Source organism: Netta rufina, assembly GCF_964035555.1.
Source record: "Netta rufina genome assembly, chromosome: 3".
NCBI classification, from domain to species: Eukaryota; Metazoa; Chordata; class Aves; order Anseriformes; family Anatidae; genus Netta; species Netta rufina.
The window spans coordinates 83,485,477-83,502,764 of record NC_140125.1 but is presented as its reverse complement, the minus strand read 5'-3'; the positions used below and the strand labels follow the sequence as shown (position 1 = coordinate 83,502,764).

Below are 17,288 nucleotides of genomic sequence, written 5' to 3'. Positions count from 1 at the left end.
CCAAGGAACTGGAACCCACAGAATACCTGTACTAAAGTTTCTTAAGACAATAATCACAAAATTAGGGGTCAAGCACTTTCCTGGCATTGAATTTCCTCTCCTCTCAGTTACATTCATGCCTGAGCAATAAACACACAGGGAAAATCCATGGGTGTGGAAGAGCTTTCTGTGCTGTCTCCCCCCGGAACAAAGGCCCCATCACAGCAACTGCAGAAGGCAGAGAAGAGTTCATCCAGCCACCACATCCACATCAGGAGCTGAAAGTCTGCACGCAGACTTTGAAGGGTCAGGGATTCACACAGCTGAGTCCTGAAAACCTCCAAGGATACATGGGACCTCTGGGCAGCCTGTTCAAACACTTAGTTATCCTCACTAGGATGGTTCCCCCTTACACCCAGTAAGAACCTCTCTTGCTCAATTTATGACCATTGTCTCATGCCCATGTAGCCTAAGTTCATCTTCTTGATAACATCCCTGGAATTGTGGGATGGCTACTGTTATGGGTGTGATCTGATCCCCATCCAAGGTATCTCCTCCCCAGACTGAACCCATCCACCTCCCTTGGCCTCTCATCACAGAAGAAAAGCTCCAACCCCAACCACTTTCATGGACCTCTACTGAACCAACTCCAGTTTAATTGATCTTTCCTGTACTGGAGGGGCCAAACCCAGGCACAGTATTCCAGATGGGCTCTAGCTGGTGATGACAACAGGGAAAGAAAAAACTTCTGATTTATCACACTTAACTTACACTGCTTGGCAAACAGCTCAACTGAGAATGGTACAGAGACTCCCAGGGATGTCACAGAATCACCGAATGGTTTGGGTTGGAAGGAACCTTACAGACCACCCAGTTCCAACCCCCCCCTGCCATGGGCAGGGACTCTTACCACTAAATCAGGTTGCTCAAAGCCCCATCCAGCCTGGCCTCAAACACCCCCAGGGATGGGGCACCCACAGCTTCTCTGGGCAACCTGTTCCCGTGCCACACCACCCATCTCCAGCACGGAAGCATGCTAAAAGCCTGCCTCACAGGCTTCCATCTGCAGATGCTTACAACATTTTATCCCACCCAAAAATTTGGTCTAACCCTGAAGCTGATAAGGAGCTCACTAACCATCCAAAATAAAAGGCAACCACATCTACAGGAGTTCAACCACACATCCTGTATTGGTCCTCACGGCATCTGTACTGGTCTGTACCCAGCTTTAAAACTGAGAATGGCTTCTGGGAGCGCATACCAAGAGTAACGCTGTCTGAACTTGGCACAAAAAGCTGTTTAAATTCACAGGGTATTACACAAGCTCTATCCACCCTCCCAGTGAACTGCAGAAAGCAAACGAAGAAAATTTCAGAACTCTGTTTTGTGTTTGGCACATGCCTAAAACACTGATCTTTAAAAACTGAGCTAACCTTTTTGGAAAAAAAAGTAAAAGGAAAAAGTGATCCCAGACTTCCACAGTAATTTTACTCTTAATGCTCCATGAAATGCTTCAGTAAATCTTTAAAAGAAATGATCATACTTTCAAGGTCTCAGCCCAGAGTTTACCTGAATTTTTCTAAACATGAATTCTGAAGCTGTAAAAAACAAACAACAACAGCAAAAAAAAAACTCTAAAGAAACTTTAATTAGAAAGTGTCTTTAAAATGAGTTTTCCAGCTCTGTCAAAGGAAAGTCTAAGGCTGTTAACAAGAAAAGTCATCTATTTTGTTACATTCCGCCTCCTCTCCCTGACACTTCAGCTGTTTTAAACAAATGGAAAAATTATTTCAGTGAAATGAGTGAACCAGACCAAAATGCAATGCCTGAGAAACACTGGCAGGTTTAAATTGAAAACTTCAAACCAAAGAAAGAATTACATTGCTCATGTGTGGGCAGCAAGCTGCTCAGTCCTACAAAGGCAGCAGGTGCACCTGGAGGGGCCACGAACAGCTTTGAGGGATGAAAGAGCTCAGAAAATGAGCAAAACAAAAGTATGCTTGGAGATTTCAGAACTGTATAGAAGGATCATCTCTCATGGCTGCTCAAGATATTTTCACTGTTGCCTTCAGAGAAGCACGATGGGTTAGTAAGTCCTGCAGGCCTGTCCCACCAGCCAGGGGATCCTCTCTGCACACAGCACCAGAAGAGTGACCAGCACCGTGTGAAAACCTACAGCTGAGCTAAAATTATGCCTGCCGCAGCACAAACTGCTAAAAGTGGATGCGATTCTATACCACTTCCTCAACTACCCACATCCTCCCCCAACCATCATACGCTCCAGTAACAATAGCTGAGCACCACCATGTAGCATCAAGAGGCTTCTGGAACCAGAATCCATAGGTTGGCTCTGTGTGGCACAACCATTTCTGCAAGGGAACCCTGCAGATCTTCTGTAGCAGGGAATTTTCACCCCATGGGCAGAAGCCGGTAACACAGAGGGTGTGCTCCCAACCTGCACAGACATCTGTGGGTGGCAGGCACACGTACAGGAAGAGGGGAATATGAGCAAGTCCCTGCTTCCCAGAAAGATTTGTTGTTGTAGTTGTTTTTAAACAACAAAAATAAGAGGGGAAAAAATAAAAAGCATAATCCAGGCACTTACCTGAAACCATCTATACCCAAATAACAGTAGTAGCAGAGGTGCATGCAATTCAGGTAAATGCAGGCAAAGGAAGTCTACCTATGCCTACTTTGAACAACATCACTTTTATTGTTTTCCACTGCATGACCCAGAACACCAAGCAGGTAAGCTAACCCCTTTCTTACCTTGACACTGGAATGACACTACTAACACAATGTAAAACGCAGCAGCTGGTAATAAAAAGAACCTTCATTTCCAACTCCAGTTTTTCACCATTCTGACTTCCTAATATGATGTTTGAGCCAAATATACTCTTGTTTTACTCAGGCCAATATCACCTACAATATTTAGGAACTTTTCCAAGTTCTCTCTGAATACTCTAAATTGTCACTGCCTGCAACAGATCTGAAAGCAATGCTACAGGGTTCATGGTGGTTTATATTTAGAGCTTTCAAATTATTTCTGTACAGACAATGTATACTTCACTTGAAAACTTCAGTCAGCACAGGATGAATGTTTTGCCAGCTGGTCTGGAAAATAAGGACTTGACTCAGAAGTGTGCATAAGTATGCACAAAAGTTTAAATTTGTGCTCAACACCAGTCCTGAAGTGACTGTTTATATCTGATTATTTTGTTGTATGAGAGTCTAAAAAGGCTAGAGCAATTGCATTGGGTTTGAATAACATGTGATTTTTCACTATCACTACCTGTTTTGAGGACTGGAAAATGATGGGCTGTTTTCATCATCATGGCATTTATTGGAACAGCCTGTCCCTCCCAGAAGGGGGCAAAGTTACAAAACAAGCTACAGCCCTTTACTGGTGAAAAGTCTTTTTAAATGGAAGTACAGTTGCCAGAAAGACCTCCGCATGGAAACTATGATAGAACCTTCAGTGAAATTTGCTATTTTTCTTATGATAAGGTTCTGACAAGCTTGCAAATGCGAGGTACAGCCTGTTATGTCAGGAAGCATGACATAAGTGTAGCTGCGATGGGGTGGTGACCAGCTCATTGGGAATAGTAACCACAATACTGAAAGGTCAGGAAGTATATAGTTGCTACAGTGTGGCAGCCAGTTCATTTGACACAGTAACCAGCTTACAACAGTACCCCTAAGGTTGGAAAAGCACCTTAATCCTTATGCTGTAGTGGATAAGAGGACAGCTTACAGGTGTATGCTCTATATATATATATATGCGTGTGAAGCAATAAAGGCTGCTGGGGTTGCAGAGAAGCTTCCTTCCAGGAGTGCCCCGGTTTAACCTTGACAATGACTTTAGCCTTGCAATGATCACACCAGGCAGTCTGGACAGTCTTATTTCCACAGCCCTACAGGAAGGATAATTATAATACAGCAGCGTGTCTAAAACTGGAAGCTGACCTACCTGCTAACAGCGGCTCTGCACGCAGGTCCAGCAGCCCCGGGCTGCGAGCAGCTGCAGGGGCAGCGCAGTGCGAGCCCAGCACGCAGCCAGCTCACTCCTTCCCCCGTCCCTTCGGCTCCCCACGGCTTTGAAACCCCCCTGTGCAGATTTCCCCGCAGCCCCCCGCCACCACTCACCAGCGACAGCACTTTGTAGGTGTTGGGGTCCTTGCTCCTGCCTCCCGCTGCCTTCTCCGGCTCCTCGGCCACCTCCAGAGCGGGCAGCATGGGCACTGCCGCGGCCCCCGCCTCACCGTCGGCCACCCCCGGCCCCGCGGGGCCCTCCCGCCGCCCGTTGCCCGCCGCCGCCACCATGGCCACCGTCTCCCCGTTGCCCTGCCCGGAGCCTGCCGCTGCCGTCCCCCCGCCGCCCGGCATACCGACACCACCTCCACCACCGCTCTGCTCTGCCCGCCGCCCGCTGTTATGAGCCGCGGCCCGGCCCGGCCCAGCCCCGCCCCGCCCGCCAGCCCCCGCCGCGGCACCGGCTCGGGGCCGTGCCCCGGGGCTGCCCGCTGGCGGCGGCGGAGGAGGGAGAAGAGGCAGCGGGAGGGCGCCGTGGGGCTGCCCTGCCCCGCGTGGAGGTGGCTGCGGATGCCTCCTGCCCTCCCCGTGCCCGTCTTGGTGCAAATTGGGGGTCGGTGTCCCACGGGAGGTCGGGGGCAGCAGCATCGGAGCGGCACCGTCCTAGGTGCCCTTCTACAGACCCTTCCACGTCTTGGGGTTAGCCACGCCAACCTGGTTCAGCCTCTCCCTTCCTATTCTCACAACCTCCATCTCCTGTTTGATACAGGAGACAGACACCATCAGTTTTTATTAGTGACCCCACTTGCCAGTTTGTTCCGTGTTTGTAGGTACAGCTGTTACTGTCAGTTTTACACAGTCTATGAGCCAACCAGGTACCTGCAAGCTGCCTGGAATACCTCGCTCATTTCTCCCAGAGATGTAGAAGCACTCAGTTGCACTTCTTGAAGTGAAGACAAAGTGTTTCAGATCAATAGTTGCCAAGACTGCTCATGGTTGAAATCACTAAAACTTAGCAGCCTGGCAGAAGAGGACCCAGGGACTGAGGTGGACAACAAGTTGAAGATGAGCCCGCAGTGTGGCCTTGCTGCAAGGAAGGCCAACCTGGGCTGCGTTGGGCAAAGTATTGCTGGCAGGTGGAGGGAGGAGAGCTTTCTACCCAGCACTGCTGAGGACACACCAGTGGGCACAGTGCTGGGCTCCCACATGCAAGAGAGACATGGGCTTGCTGGAGAGGGTCAGTAAAGGACCGATGGAGATGACAAAGGGACCGGAGTGCCTTTCCTATGAGGAAAGGCTGAGAGCTGGGACATTTCAGCCTAGAGAAGAGGAGGCTCAGGAAGCACGTCATCATGTATATTAGTACCTGAAGGGAGAGTGCAGTGAAGATGGAGCTGAGCTCTTTTCGGTAGGGCACAAACTGGAGCACAGGAGGTTCCCTCTGAACACCAGGAAGCACTTCTTCACTGTGCAGGTGACAGAGTACTGGCACAGGTTGCCCAGAGAGGCTGGGGAGCCGCCTCCTAGGAAATCTTCCAAAGCCACCAGTGCGTGGTCCTGGGCACCCGGCTCTGGGTGTCCTTGCTTGAGCTGGGGGTTGGAGCAGGTGGCCTCCATAGGGCCCTTCCAGTCTCAAACGTCCTATGAAATAACTCACTTTCCATTATTTCTTAAATTTTATGTATAGCTATGTATATTGAAATTGGATTTAGTCTTTCAGTTGTAATGTGATGATGGGTTTGAAATCTTAGGGCTTGAGGATTATATGGCAGGTTTATTTTAACAATCAATATACTCAGAAAAGAGTGGCACTTGCATGGTTTCTGATGAAATACATGCTTTCTAAAATATAGGTACAGTGAAATGAAAATTTCCTTTGAAATTGATTTTAATCCCTTTCAAAATGTTGCCTCTCTGTTTTCTATTTCAGCTGAGTCTCATAGTCAAAGAGCCACTACAACTATCCATTAAAAAAAAAAAAAAAAAAAAAAAAGGAAAGATCAAGAATTTACTTAATGTTTATAGAATTAATGGTCTGAAGTACTACTGCAGCTCCCAAGTATATCAAAGGTTACTGCAGGACTGACTACACGTGCCTGTTATCATCTTCTGAGGCAGGACTCTGATCTGTTGTGGTTCTGTAGGTGTAGTCTTGAGCATTTCTATTCTGATGGTTCACTTGATGACAGAGAAAAGGAGAAAGCACCAGGAGCTGTGGGTATCAAGCTCTTGAGTCTACAGTAAGATTCATCTTTATTCCATTAATGCAGCATTTCAAACAACAGTGCAACTAAGCGACTGACATATGTTTATGGATTTTGACATGAGTGATAAAAAAATATATACATTCAACAGATTTTCTGATAATTTTAAAAGACTCATGAAAACTGACAGAGCAGAAAGGTTTCATTCACTGAATGTGTTTTTAGTAACTAGTGCAACAAAAGGCAATGATAACCTCCTCTTTTTAAAAATGAAACAATATTGCAATAATATGGTTTTTAGTTAAAAAAAAAAAAAATACAAAAAAAAAAAAAACATAGCTTGGTTTCTTTCAGTACCAAACACTATGTCAGGAAATAACTTTTTTTTTTTTTTACAGAAAATTAAAAACTTTCAGCTGATTTTTTAAAGAATTAAAGCTTCATTTTTCTTTTTTTTTTTCTTTTTCTTTTTGTATATAGAAATGTATTTTCTGATTAAGAATAAGTCAAATAGAAATCTCCCTTCTTGTACTGTGTAAGTCATCCACTCAGAATTGCAAACAGCACATTCTGTGTACTGATGATTCAATGGAAATGATATATAATTAGATCACAGACAAAAATGTGTCTTTTTTTCCATTTAAAGAAAGGCTATACTGCAGCTGAAGCTAATTTCTAAGTCATTCATTCAGTAACAATCCATAAACAGCTACTTTTCTATGTACACATATTTTTGAAACACCCTCAATTTTATAATTTCTTTCTATGCCAATACAAACAGCTAAGGTGCTTTAGGCTAAGCATGGAAAATAATTAACCCATGCTGAAAATAATTAACCCACCAATACGGAGAACATTCATTTCAGCTGACTGAAAGGGTGTCAAGGGTACTCTAGGAAAGAGTAAGGGAAAGCCAAGTAGGGTTAAGTTTTGACATCGACGAAATTATGTGAAATTACTTTTCTGTTGAATACCGGGAGAAGACACTGAAGTGTCTTTCAAGTGTTAAACCTTCAGAAATCTACAGTTGCTTCACCTCTTCAGGAGGAGATTGTGAAATACCAGTTAATACCACTTTAATAAATCTGTGACTAAACACGTAATTGTGCAATGGATTAATGGTAATGATTATGAAGTTTGCAATTCCAAATCAAAGCCTTGGCTGTGGCCACTTCAGCAGAGACTCAGAAAGCTTTGGAAGGAGCCAGGACTTCCACCAGTGCAGCAGCTGGCCCAAGCACTGACTGATTCCAGCTTCCTCACCAAACATAAAGGAGAACGGCATTAAAAACTGCTTTGTGTTTCCAGGTCTCTTTTGCTAAGGGAGTCATCAGAGTTTATCGATTTTAATTGTCATCCGGCCATGAGTTACAGCAGGGAAGAAAAAAAAAAAGTAGAAGATGTAGTGAGAGGGAAAGGTAGACAAGAGTTCTCCACACGGTTGCACCTCAATGCTCCTGTCACTTGTTGTTTACATTCTTTTTTGTCCGGATGAAGTCCTCAGTGGATGCCTGTTTCTTCAAACGAGTGGAGCAAACACCAAGTACCTGCCAAACCCTTGCCTGTCCCCAGTTTTTGAGGGGGCTGTAGCGCAGACAGGAACCGCAGCTGAGTGGCAGGGTGAGCACGCTGCACGTCACTGCATGACTGGACTGTCCCTGGCCAGGTCACAGAGACCCTCGCTGATCTCAGCAGGGGAGACGTTTAGCTTGTGGGCAGAGGAGTACCATGACATGAGGTGGCCTGTGATAATCAGCTCCAGACTGGCTGGGGCTTGACCCTTAAACTGCAGCATGAAGCCCCTGCCAGTGGGTGGTGGTGCTGCTGGCAGCTGCTTCTTGTGTCATTGTCTCTGATCCTCAGCAGAATATCTATAGCCATATGAAGGACCAAAAACTCCAGACTAATAGCCTGGATCAGCTTGTTAAAGAACATTACATCTCACTGCCCCTTATGAGAGCTAACGAAGCCATGTGTCTCAGCTCCCACTATAAGGACTTCTCTAGCATTCTTGTATGAGTTGCATTGTAAACCAATCTGAAAATTCACAAAGAAATTAGTAATTTCCATAGTTTCTGAATTATCATTGTTGGAAGTTTTATTCAGCTCTCAAAGTATGTATAAAACTGTTTGGGTTTTTTTGTTTGTTTGATTATTTTTTAATTAAAAAAATCCCTAATAAAGACAAATGAAGCCAGAGGTTTATCTGAAACTGTTTCATTGTGTCCAGCAGTAATGCCTCAGATGAAGTCAGAAATTCCACGGTGTTTATGGACACACCAAACCATGTGGACTGAGCTGTGTTTTTCAGACTTATATCTGTAAAGCCAGCATCAAGGGATGGTACATAGCTGAACAAGGATCCAAGAATCCAAGAATCCAAATGCAAGATAAAGTTTCAGGACACACATTGCAAGACTCAGAATCTAAAGTTTCTATCACACTGTTTGGCAGGAAAAAACTTAGAACAATTCAGCCTTTTATAAATATTTGTTTCAGAACATGTTAATTTTGCTCTCCAAAATGTCCCCTTTTTGATAAGTACAAATAAATAAATAAATAAATATTTTTTTTGCGAACAACTGCCCCTTATTTAGCAGTTTTACTGGTCTTCAAGAAAAATATGATTTAAAAATAATAAACTGATCATATAGTATTTTCTGTAGTATTGAAAAAAATAGCATAATCATGCCTGCATTCAGTATTAGTTTGGCATAGATTATTGCAAATTTAATAACCATTAATCCGACTGCTGTTAGATTACTGGCAACAATATAAACAAACAAGCCTTTAATTTTAGCTGTTGTACTTGCTTTGCAGTGATAGCCTGCCTCTAAGCTACATAGAAATCTCATTACTTGATTTCAAAACCAAATGTCTAAAAACCTTTACACAGTAAAATCCTGACACAGAGACTATGTGTTGGCAGTGTTTGGTGTAAAGCACCAGTTATCACCCAAGAAAATACCCGTAAAATGTTTGAATTCTTTAATGGTACCCAAGCAAACATTCATTGCAAGACAATTATGCTGTTATTATCAGAGCAATCTCCCTAGAAAGTATGTTTTCAATGTCTAATCTGCCAACCGTATCTAAGAGGTCTGCATAAGGAAACCTGTTACCAGGAGGAATACCTTTGTACCTACAGTGGAAAAATTGCAGAGTTCACAAACCAGAATAAAAAAATAAGAACACTGTATTGGAGTAAGTAGTCCAGGGAGTTCCTGAAGACGTGATGGGTTAATTCAGTGCTTGTTCTACCGAAACTGAAAGTAGTACTTACAAATCTGAGAGGAGTGCAGAGCTTTTATCACTTGGCAATGGCTCAGAGCAATAGTATATGTACTGTAACAGCCACTGCAGCTAGCTGGAATTTAAAGAAGATAAAATATTCCTTCACAAGTTAAATTTTGTGTTACTATTTAAAATAGTCAAATAAACAGAAGAAGTACTTGCGTTCTCTTCCATGTTGGTCTATGCATGATAGAGACAAGCTCCAATGTACTCCTCTTTCAGTTCCTGCCTTAAAAACCAGGTCTTCTAAGACATCTCTTGCAACTTGGTGTTTCAGGAGGCAACATACAGATAGACCACTGCGAAACTGCATTCACTAACTCTTCTTTGAATAAGACAAATGCATTCTTAGGGCCCAGACACACCACTTGAAATTGCATTGAGAAATCCCATCACATCTCATTGATTTTTCACAACACAGTGACCAGCAAGCCTCAACACAAACTGGGATTGGAAAAATACATAAATAAATAGGCTTTCAAAACAGATAAACAACTGGAGGCATAGATTTGGAAAAATAAAAAATAAAAAATCTGAGGAATTTAAGAATGCACATCCTGCACCTCCAGACCGACTTATATTCCTAAATCATGTGGGCACTTTAAATCTGCCTTCATTTCATGCCTAAGAGAACAACGACTGCTGCATTAAGTCAGATTAAACAGCAGTCAGAGATCTGCAGCTAAGAACATTCTTGAGCCAGAAGGAAGGTCTCCTGCTGTTTTAGATGATTTTTCATTATATCTAACCATTTTCTGAACACATGCACACATTTAGTATCTACCCCATTCTGCAGTACGAAGTTTTACTGTTTGTTCTTGGTTTCTGAAGAAAAACCTCTTTTTATTTTACTATTTATCATCATCATGCAAAAATATGTAGGTCAATGTAATTTCAGAAAGTTGTGCCCTGTAGACTAGCATCACCATTCACATGCTGCACATTTCAGCAGCTACAGGCATTGGCATTCATATAACCTTTTTACTGGAAGCAAGTGCACGGAATGCCAAGTTTGTATTTCACTGCTGGAACAACATCTATTTCATATGGACTTACTAAATGTCATCTCAACTAAAACAAGGCTCTGGAAAATATATTTCAAAAATTACCCAGAACAATTATCATGAGGAAAAAAAAAAAAAAAGAAAAAAAAAAAAAGTGATTTTCACAATACAAGTTGTTCCTTCCAGGGCTTATCAGTCCATAAGTGATCCAGGAACTCAGTGCACATTTAAGGAAACATCTGGTATTGTAAAATATGACACTCCTCAATAAAAGTCTCATAAACAATTAAAATAGTACATGCAAGAATAACAGAAATACCATTTGTTACTCATTTTCAGAAGGAAAAAAACAAACAAACAAAAACGACATATGAAAGCATAAATTAGAAGTCTAGTAGTTTGACAAGGACAATGTTAAGATCAAATGGAAAACTCAAGAGAGAAAACTCAAAGTTCTCCAGAAGGAAGGGGAGGAGCACCTAGGAGAAAAGACAGAGGAAATTGTATCTCCAGTTTTTAGTGCTCCAGATATTGTTTCTTATTCATCTGAATATCAGTGTTGTACATGCAAGTTTAGGAGATGATCAAATCTGACAGAACAAAACACTTACTGAAAACATTTTGTTGTTGGGATCAAATTTCCCTTCTGTAAAAGGACATCCATAAAGCTTCCAAGCAATTTGGTTAGCTGTGGGATTTCTGCGCTTCAAAGTCTTGAAGCCTCCACTGGACATCTGTTTTTTAAGTCCTGACAAATCTGTGGACAAAGACTTCTGAAAGCTTAAACACTGTTTGAAAACAATATCCTTGCATAAATTGTAATCAACCATGTATTTTAGAGCTCTCTAGTAATCTCTAAGTAGGCTGATTATTATCGTGGTTTGGTTTTGTTTGGTTGGTTGGTTGGTTTGATTTGGTTTGTTTTTCAGGAAGACAATAACTCTTTTCTGATGTAAATAGCTAAGATTAGGGTTTTATGTGTTGTAACTGTCAGGAACAAATGTGTTTTATTATACTACCACATCAGCCTGAGTTTCTCTCTGATTCACTTCTCTTGTTCACCCCTTCTACTTCTGTGCTTCTCCTGGCTTGATGTACAAACAGAAAAAATCAGCAGGCAAGGAAACCTTTCTGCTGGTAAGAAATGCTCACACTCTTGTCTCCAAAATGAGTCTGGATGTGAGTAGATGTGATCAGCAGCTGAGCTCACCCCAGTTCGCCTATGTATTCAACTCAACTTTGTCCCCCAGCTAACCTGTACCACTTCCTCTTGGACTCCCCCAACAAGAAAACTACCCAGGGAAATTCTTGGAGAACATCTTAGAATTATTTTGCACTCCATAGTTTGCCTCCTCTGCATTCATGAAAACAGATCTTCAGACATATTTATTTAAAATAACTAACTAACTAAATAAATAAATAAATAAAATGTTTAAACATTGTCGCTTGTAAAACTGCTTCACAGTGATAACATGAGACCATTTTCTGGGACATGGCCCAGGCCAGAAGTCCACCAGGAAAGGGAATCTATGCATGTTTAAATAATTCAATTACTTTTGAAAATCCTTCTGGATGATTTATCTCAAAGATGCACTAGGTGTTCTGCGGCAGTGCATTGCACCTACCCCTCTTTTTGAAAACAAGCATGAAGTCTCTAGCAGACTGCCAGCTGCTGAACCCCTGCTACTTTATCATGTGATCAAGACTCAGATATCTTTGAAAGACTACCCAGAGATTCACCAGAGCTAGATGTCAGCTGTTGTCATTAGACAGCAGCTAATTTAGACTGTGGGGAATTCCAGGAAGACCATTCTTCCATGTTTGAATCAAGGTCTATGCAAGGTGCCTCAGACATGGTCTTAAGAGATGAGAAGATCACAAGAAAATCACATCCAAATTCAACACATTGCCCTACTTTCAGAGTAGAATTTAATTATGTTTATGTAGGTCATGTTTTTATTGGTGGATGAAGTTTACCAGAGACTGCAGGTGAGGCTGACAGACTCCATCAAGGAAATGTGTTAAACAAGTCCAAAATGGACACATGGCAAATTAGTCATTGCTGGCTCCACAACCAGGATAGAAGAGTAGTAAAACCATAAGTCTGTCAGTCTCTACTATTTGCCTATTAAACTTCCCATAGCCCTTAAGAGAGGTGGAAGGCAATACTCCTGAATGTATTCAGCATGTAGTATAACAAAAAGCATCTCTTTTACAGAGCAGCCACTCCTCTGATGATTTCATGTGCACAGTGGGTATTGCAGGCAGCAGCATCTCAGCCCATTCACTACTTAATCCACTCTGTTCCAGTTTAATTTGCAAACAAATCTTCTGGGAAATGTTATGAAGACAGGCTGAGAGACTTGGGTCTGTTGAGCCTGGAGAAGACTGAGAGGGGATCTCCTCAATGTATATCAATATCTGAGGGGTGGGTGACAGAAGGATGTAGCCAACCTCTTCTCAGTGGTTTGTGTGGATAGGACAAGGGGCAATGGCTGCAAGGTAGAGCACAGGAAGTTCCACACTGACATGTGAAAGAACTTCTTCACGGTGAGGGTGACGGAGCATTGGAACAGGCTGCCTAGGGAGGTTGTGGAGTCTCCTTCTCTGGAGATATTCAAGGCCTGTCTGGATGCCTACCTGGGCAGCCTGCTCTGAGGAACCTGCTTTGGCAGGGGGGTTGGACCCGATGACCTTTCGAGGCCAAAACCAAACCCTACAATTCTGTGATTCAGTGATTCTGTGAAATAGGGTTTACTTTATAAAACACCCAAATCATTTATGTCAGTTGTTGATAAACATTTTTTTTTCTGCATATGTCTACATTTGTTCTACATCTATATCATTAGTATCCATATCATTAGTGTCTACACTAGTTCTGCAATTCCATCATATAGGAATGCCATAATCAGATTATCTTCAGATGTCAGAGACAGATTTGCTCCTTCCATACCTGGTTCCCTTGTCTACTCTTGTTTGCCTCCAGTTTCTCAGTAGTACATCACTTACGGGAAAGTTTGTGTCAATTCAGCAAATCTTGTTGAAGCATCACTCACTGTAGTACATGTAATGCAGACTCTATGTGCAAGTGACAGATGCAAGCATTGCCTTCTCATATGAGCTCTTTCTGCTAGGACAAGAAAAGCTGGAAAAGAGGAAAAGGCAGCATATGAAATTTAAGTGGAAAAGAACTCCACCAGAGAAAATATCAAAAGGATCACTATTTTTCTGTTCATTTGTCCTTTTCTAAGAAGATATGAAGGGAAAAATAAACACATTCATTGTCAGCTCTTGTGTGGATGTTTCTTTGGACTATGTTAAAAAAACAAACAAACAAACAAAAAAAAACACTATGTATTTTAAGGGAGGTTGAATTGACTCAACCAGGATGTTAGCGGTGTCTGAAAGTCATTTTACCTTCACCCAGAAAGAAACACACTGTAATTTCAGTGAATATTTATTTTTGTCTGGGGTTGCTCTTTCATGGAAAGTTCCAAAATTTCTGTGTACAAGATACCTTGGACACATCATTTACAAGTTATTGGTAAATCAGTTCATCTCAGACTAACCATTCTGAAGAATAGCTTCTGAAGAATAGCTTGTCTTTAGAAGGTATCTTTCTATAACACTTTCATGGTGTAACTCACCACTGAAACCTTGCACTTAGTCACCCTACTACTTACTCATATCTTCTAATTTGCAACATAATTCATAGAAAAGCATCTGAAAACTAGTGAGAGTTGAGATTTTTAAGATGGCGCAGTGTTTATGCTAAGGCACTTCTTTGTTAGTTACCAGTTCAAACTTGTTTAGTGTCAATAATGCTGATAGCATTCAGCAGCAACAACTTTACACCTGGTAGTCATGTTTCTAATCTAGCCTGTTTAGAAAAAGGTCCAGAGTTTACTTTTGAATTACTCTACATATAGAAGGGGGACAGGGCAAGCAATTCCTTAAGATGAAGTAATGTCACTTTAATTAACGGTCAGAACTCATTGCCCATAGTCTTCTGGTTTAGCAATCAACTATGCCCCATGGGCTTTTGGAAAATGAATGAACAATTATGAAACAAAAAAACCTTTGGGCATAGCTCCATGTTCTTCTTGGCATTCTTGGAGAATAATACTAGTGTCTAACAGGATTCTGTTGAAAAGCTAGTTTTGCATTTACAGAACCCCACACAGCACAGACTATTTCCTCATTTAGACGAGTCATAGTTTCTTCTCCTGATGCCTCATAGAGACCTTTCCTCTAGCTTTTGACACAGCCTTTTCAACTAAGTTTCCCCAGTGAGGATCTAAGCCACTGATTAGCACAGTGTGTGGAACAAGAACCCCAAACCTGAACTTGTCTCTTATGAGACTTGCATCTCTCTAACATGAAGAAATCCAACTCAGTGATTGTGACACAAATCAGGAAGATCCATCTGATAAGAAGGCCTTCTTATAAAGGGCAAACACCCAGGGCTCCTACCTTGATCTGGTCTCTAACCACAACCATCAATCCCAGAAATGAACAAGCCAGCTGGCACTGGATAATAAGGTATAATATGAGATGAATCCCCAGGCACTGGTGGCCAGTTCCAGCAATGCCAATTGTGCTCTGTTAGTCTGTACTTCGTCCAAGTCCACTTGTACTTTGTTCAGTCTGTACTTTGTTTACAAACAAAATCCTACATGTTAACAAGTATTAATATTGTTTAGCTTCTCCGCTAATTACTGAAAGATAAATATTAATGGAATGGGTTGAGAGGACGTGAGGAAAATATTACTATGCTCCTTTCTGCATACTAGCTTAAAGTTTTAAAGTACGTCAGACATCTGTCTGCCTTTTTAGAAGTTTTATGTGAAGAGCAGAGAGAGATAAGTAGGCATTAATTGTACCATGTGAACTATATAAATACTGAGTCTTTGCAAGGCTTAAATGAAAAATATTTGGAATAGCCTTTTCAAAAAAGCTGCAAGGCAGTAAATCTGCTCATTCTTCCCCTTTACAGTATAAGAATTCAAAGCTCCAGCATATAAATTTTAGCTCATGCACCAGCTCAAGCATGTAAACCAATTTACTTCTGATCTTCTTTCCAGGGTTACTTCTCAGTCACTGATGTTTATCTTATACATTGTATATCACCTAGATAATTGAGAGGTGGACAGAAAGGCAGAATCTGTTATTTTTTTCAACTACTGCAGAAGTCTGCAAGCTCTCCAGCAGACAGGTCTTGCCACTGCCCAGCACCCTGGCACAATAGCTGAGTAGTCTTATGTCGCAAATAAAACAATGCTGCTGATAAATTGTGATCAACAGCCACATCCTGCATCCAAAACTATAAAGAGGCATGGACCCTTGATAGTCACATAATAGTCTCTTAGTCAATCAGCTCTTACACCTAGATAATTTGATATATTTAATTTCCTTTGGCCTCCTGCACTTCATCTTCTGACTGACTGCTCCCAGTGCATATAAATGTGTGTGACCTGCAAGGCAGCTTCTCTGCAATAAAAGCTTCTGAGCACATCCAGTAACTACCACCTCCTTCATCGTGTGTCTGGGCTCTTTTTAGCCAGGGTATCTTGCCCCACCCTCTGCGTATGTTCCAACTAAATTTCACATGTATTTTTCTTATGAGGAGTTAGGATAGGATTTTAGCAAAGAAAGTGAGGAAAACAGCATGGGTTCTGGATGAGCTGAAGAGGAGAGTCGTGGCAAAAATGCTGTGCTTGAATGAAATTTCCTGTCCTTGGGGAATTTGTAGGACTTCAGACATTCTCACATTCTGCACCAGGTCATAGCCATCACTCAATGCAGACAGAAGGATAACAAAGCAGGTAGCATGTTGGTTGTTAAGACACTCACTCAAGTCCATACAAAATCCAGCATCAAGCTTGTGCTTCAGGATGCTCCAAACTACAGATTTTGTCAGCTCAGCCAGCTGTGCAGCAATGTGGCCGTCAGCCAGGACTCAATAAGTTCAGGTTGGTTGTCAAGGGGAGCCTGAAAAAGAAAAGTCACAGGGTTGATATGTTTGCACCTAACATATCTTACTCTCAAAGTTCTTTGGCTGACAAGGTTGTTGGGATGCCACTGAAAGCAGTGCAAAACTGCTCTGCAAAATGATTTAGTTTCAGTAAACTGACTAATTCAGAACAACAACAACCAAAAGAGCTAACTTTTATTAAGCTTCTTCTGACCAACTCTGTTTGTGCTCTTTTTTCCCTGGCTAGTCAAAGGCAGTTTGTACAGACATTTTCTCTGGCTCAGCACGACATCTCCTGTCGTCACATTTCAGAAAGGTTCTCTTCACACATTCTTGTAGATGCTGTGCAAAATAGCCACTAAAGTCAATAGAGGAAAGAGATATTGATGAGCTGTGTTACAGCTCCACCCTCTGCCCCTATCTCCATGCCTTTTCCATCAATCCTCCACACACATACTTCCCAACCTCACAAACACAGCTGGAAGTAAAGTAAAGAGGGAAGAGGTTTCCTATCCAAGCTTTCAGGAAGATGATTCACAAGAAATGAAAGCAGAGTGGGAGCTAGGACTGCTGAAATAGTAGCACAAGCAGTACTCACAGAAATCCTGGCAATAAAGATACATATTTTTTTCAACTGCAATAAACCCCAAAAAGTTTCTCAAGTTCCTGGCCATAAGGACTTTCTGTTTTATCTCCATTAAGTATTCTTGAGCACTGTTTGGTAATCAAACATCTTACATTAACTTTCTATGGTAAAAATGCACTTTTACTCATTCAATCATTATTAATTGAGGCAAAGAA

General features: G+C 41.9%; 1 protein-coding gene across 1 annotated transcript in view; it reads right to left on the bottom strand.

Annotated features, from left to right (window-relative positions):
• Positions 1–4,350, bottom strand: part of ENPP1 (ectonucleotide pyrophosphatase/phosphodiesterase 1) — a 56,006-nt gene extending 51,656 nt beyond the window's left edge. Inside the window, exon 1 of the mRNA XM_084284682.1 lies at positions 4,126–4,350. Coding sequence (XP_084140808.1) covers positions 4,126–4,302 — 177 coding nt within the window. The 5' untranslated portion in view covers positions 4,303–4,350. The remainder of the gene's footprint in view (positions 1–4,125) is intronic.
• Between the last annotated feature and the right edge of the window lie 12,938 nt (positions 4,351–17,288).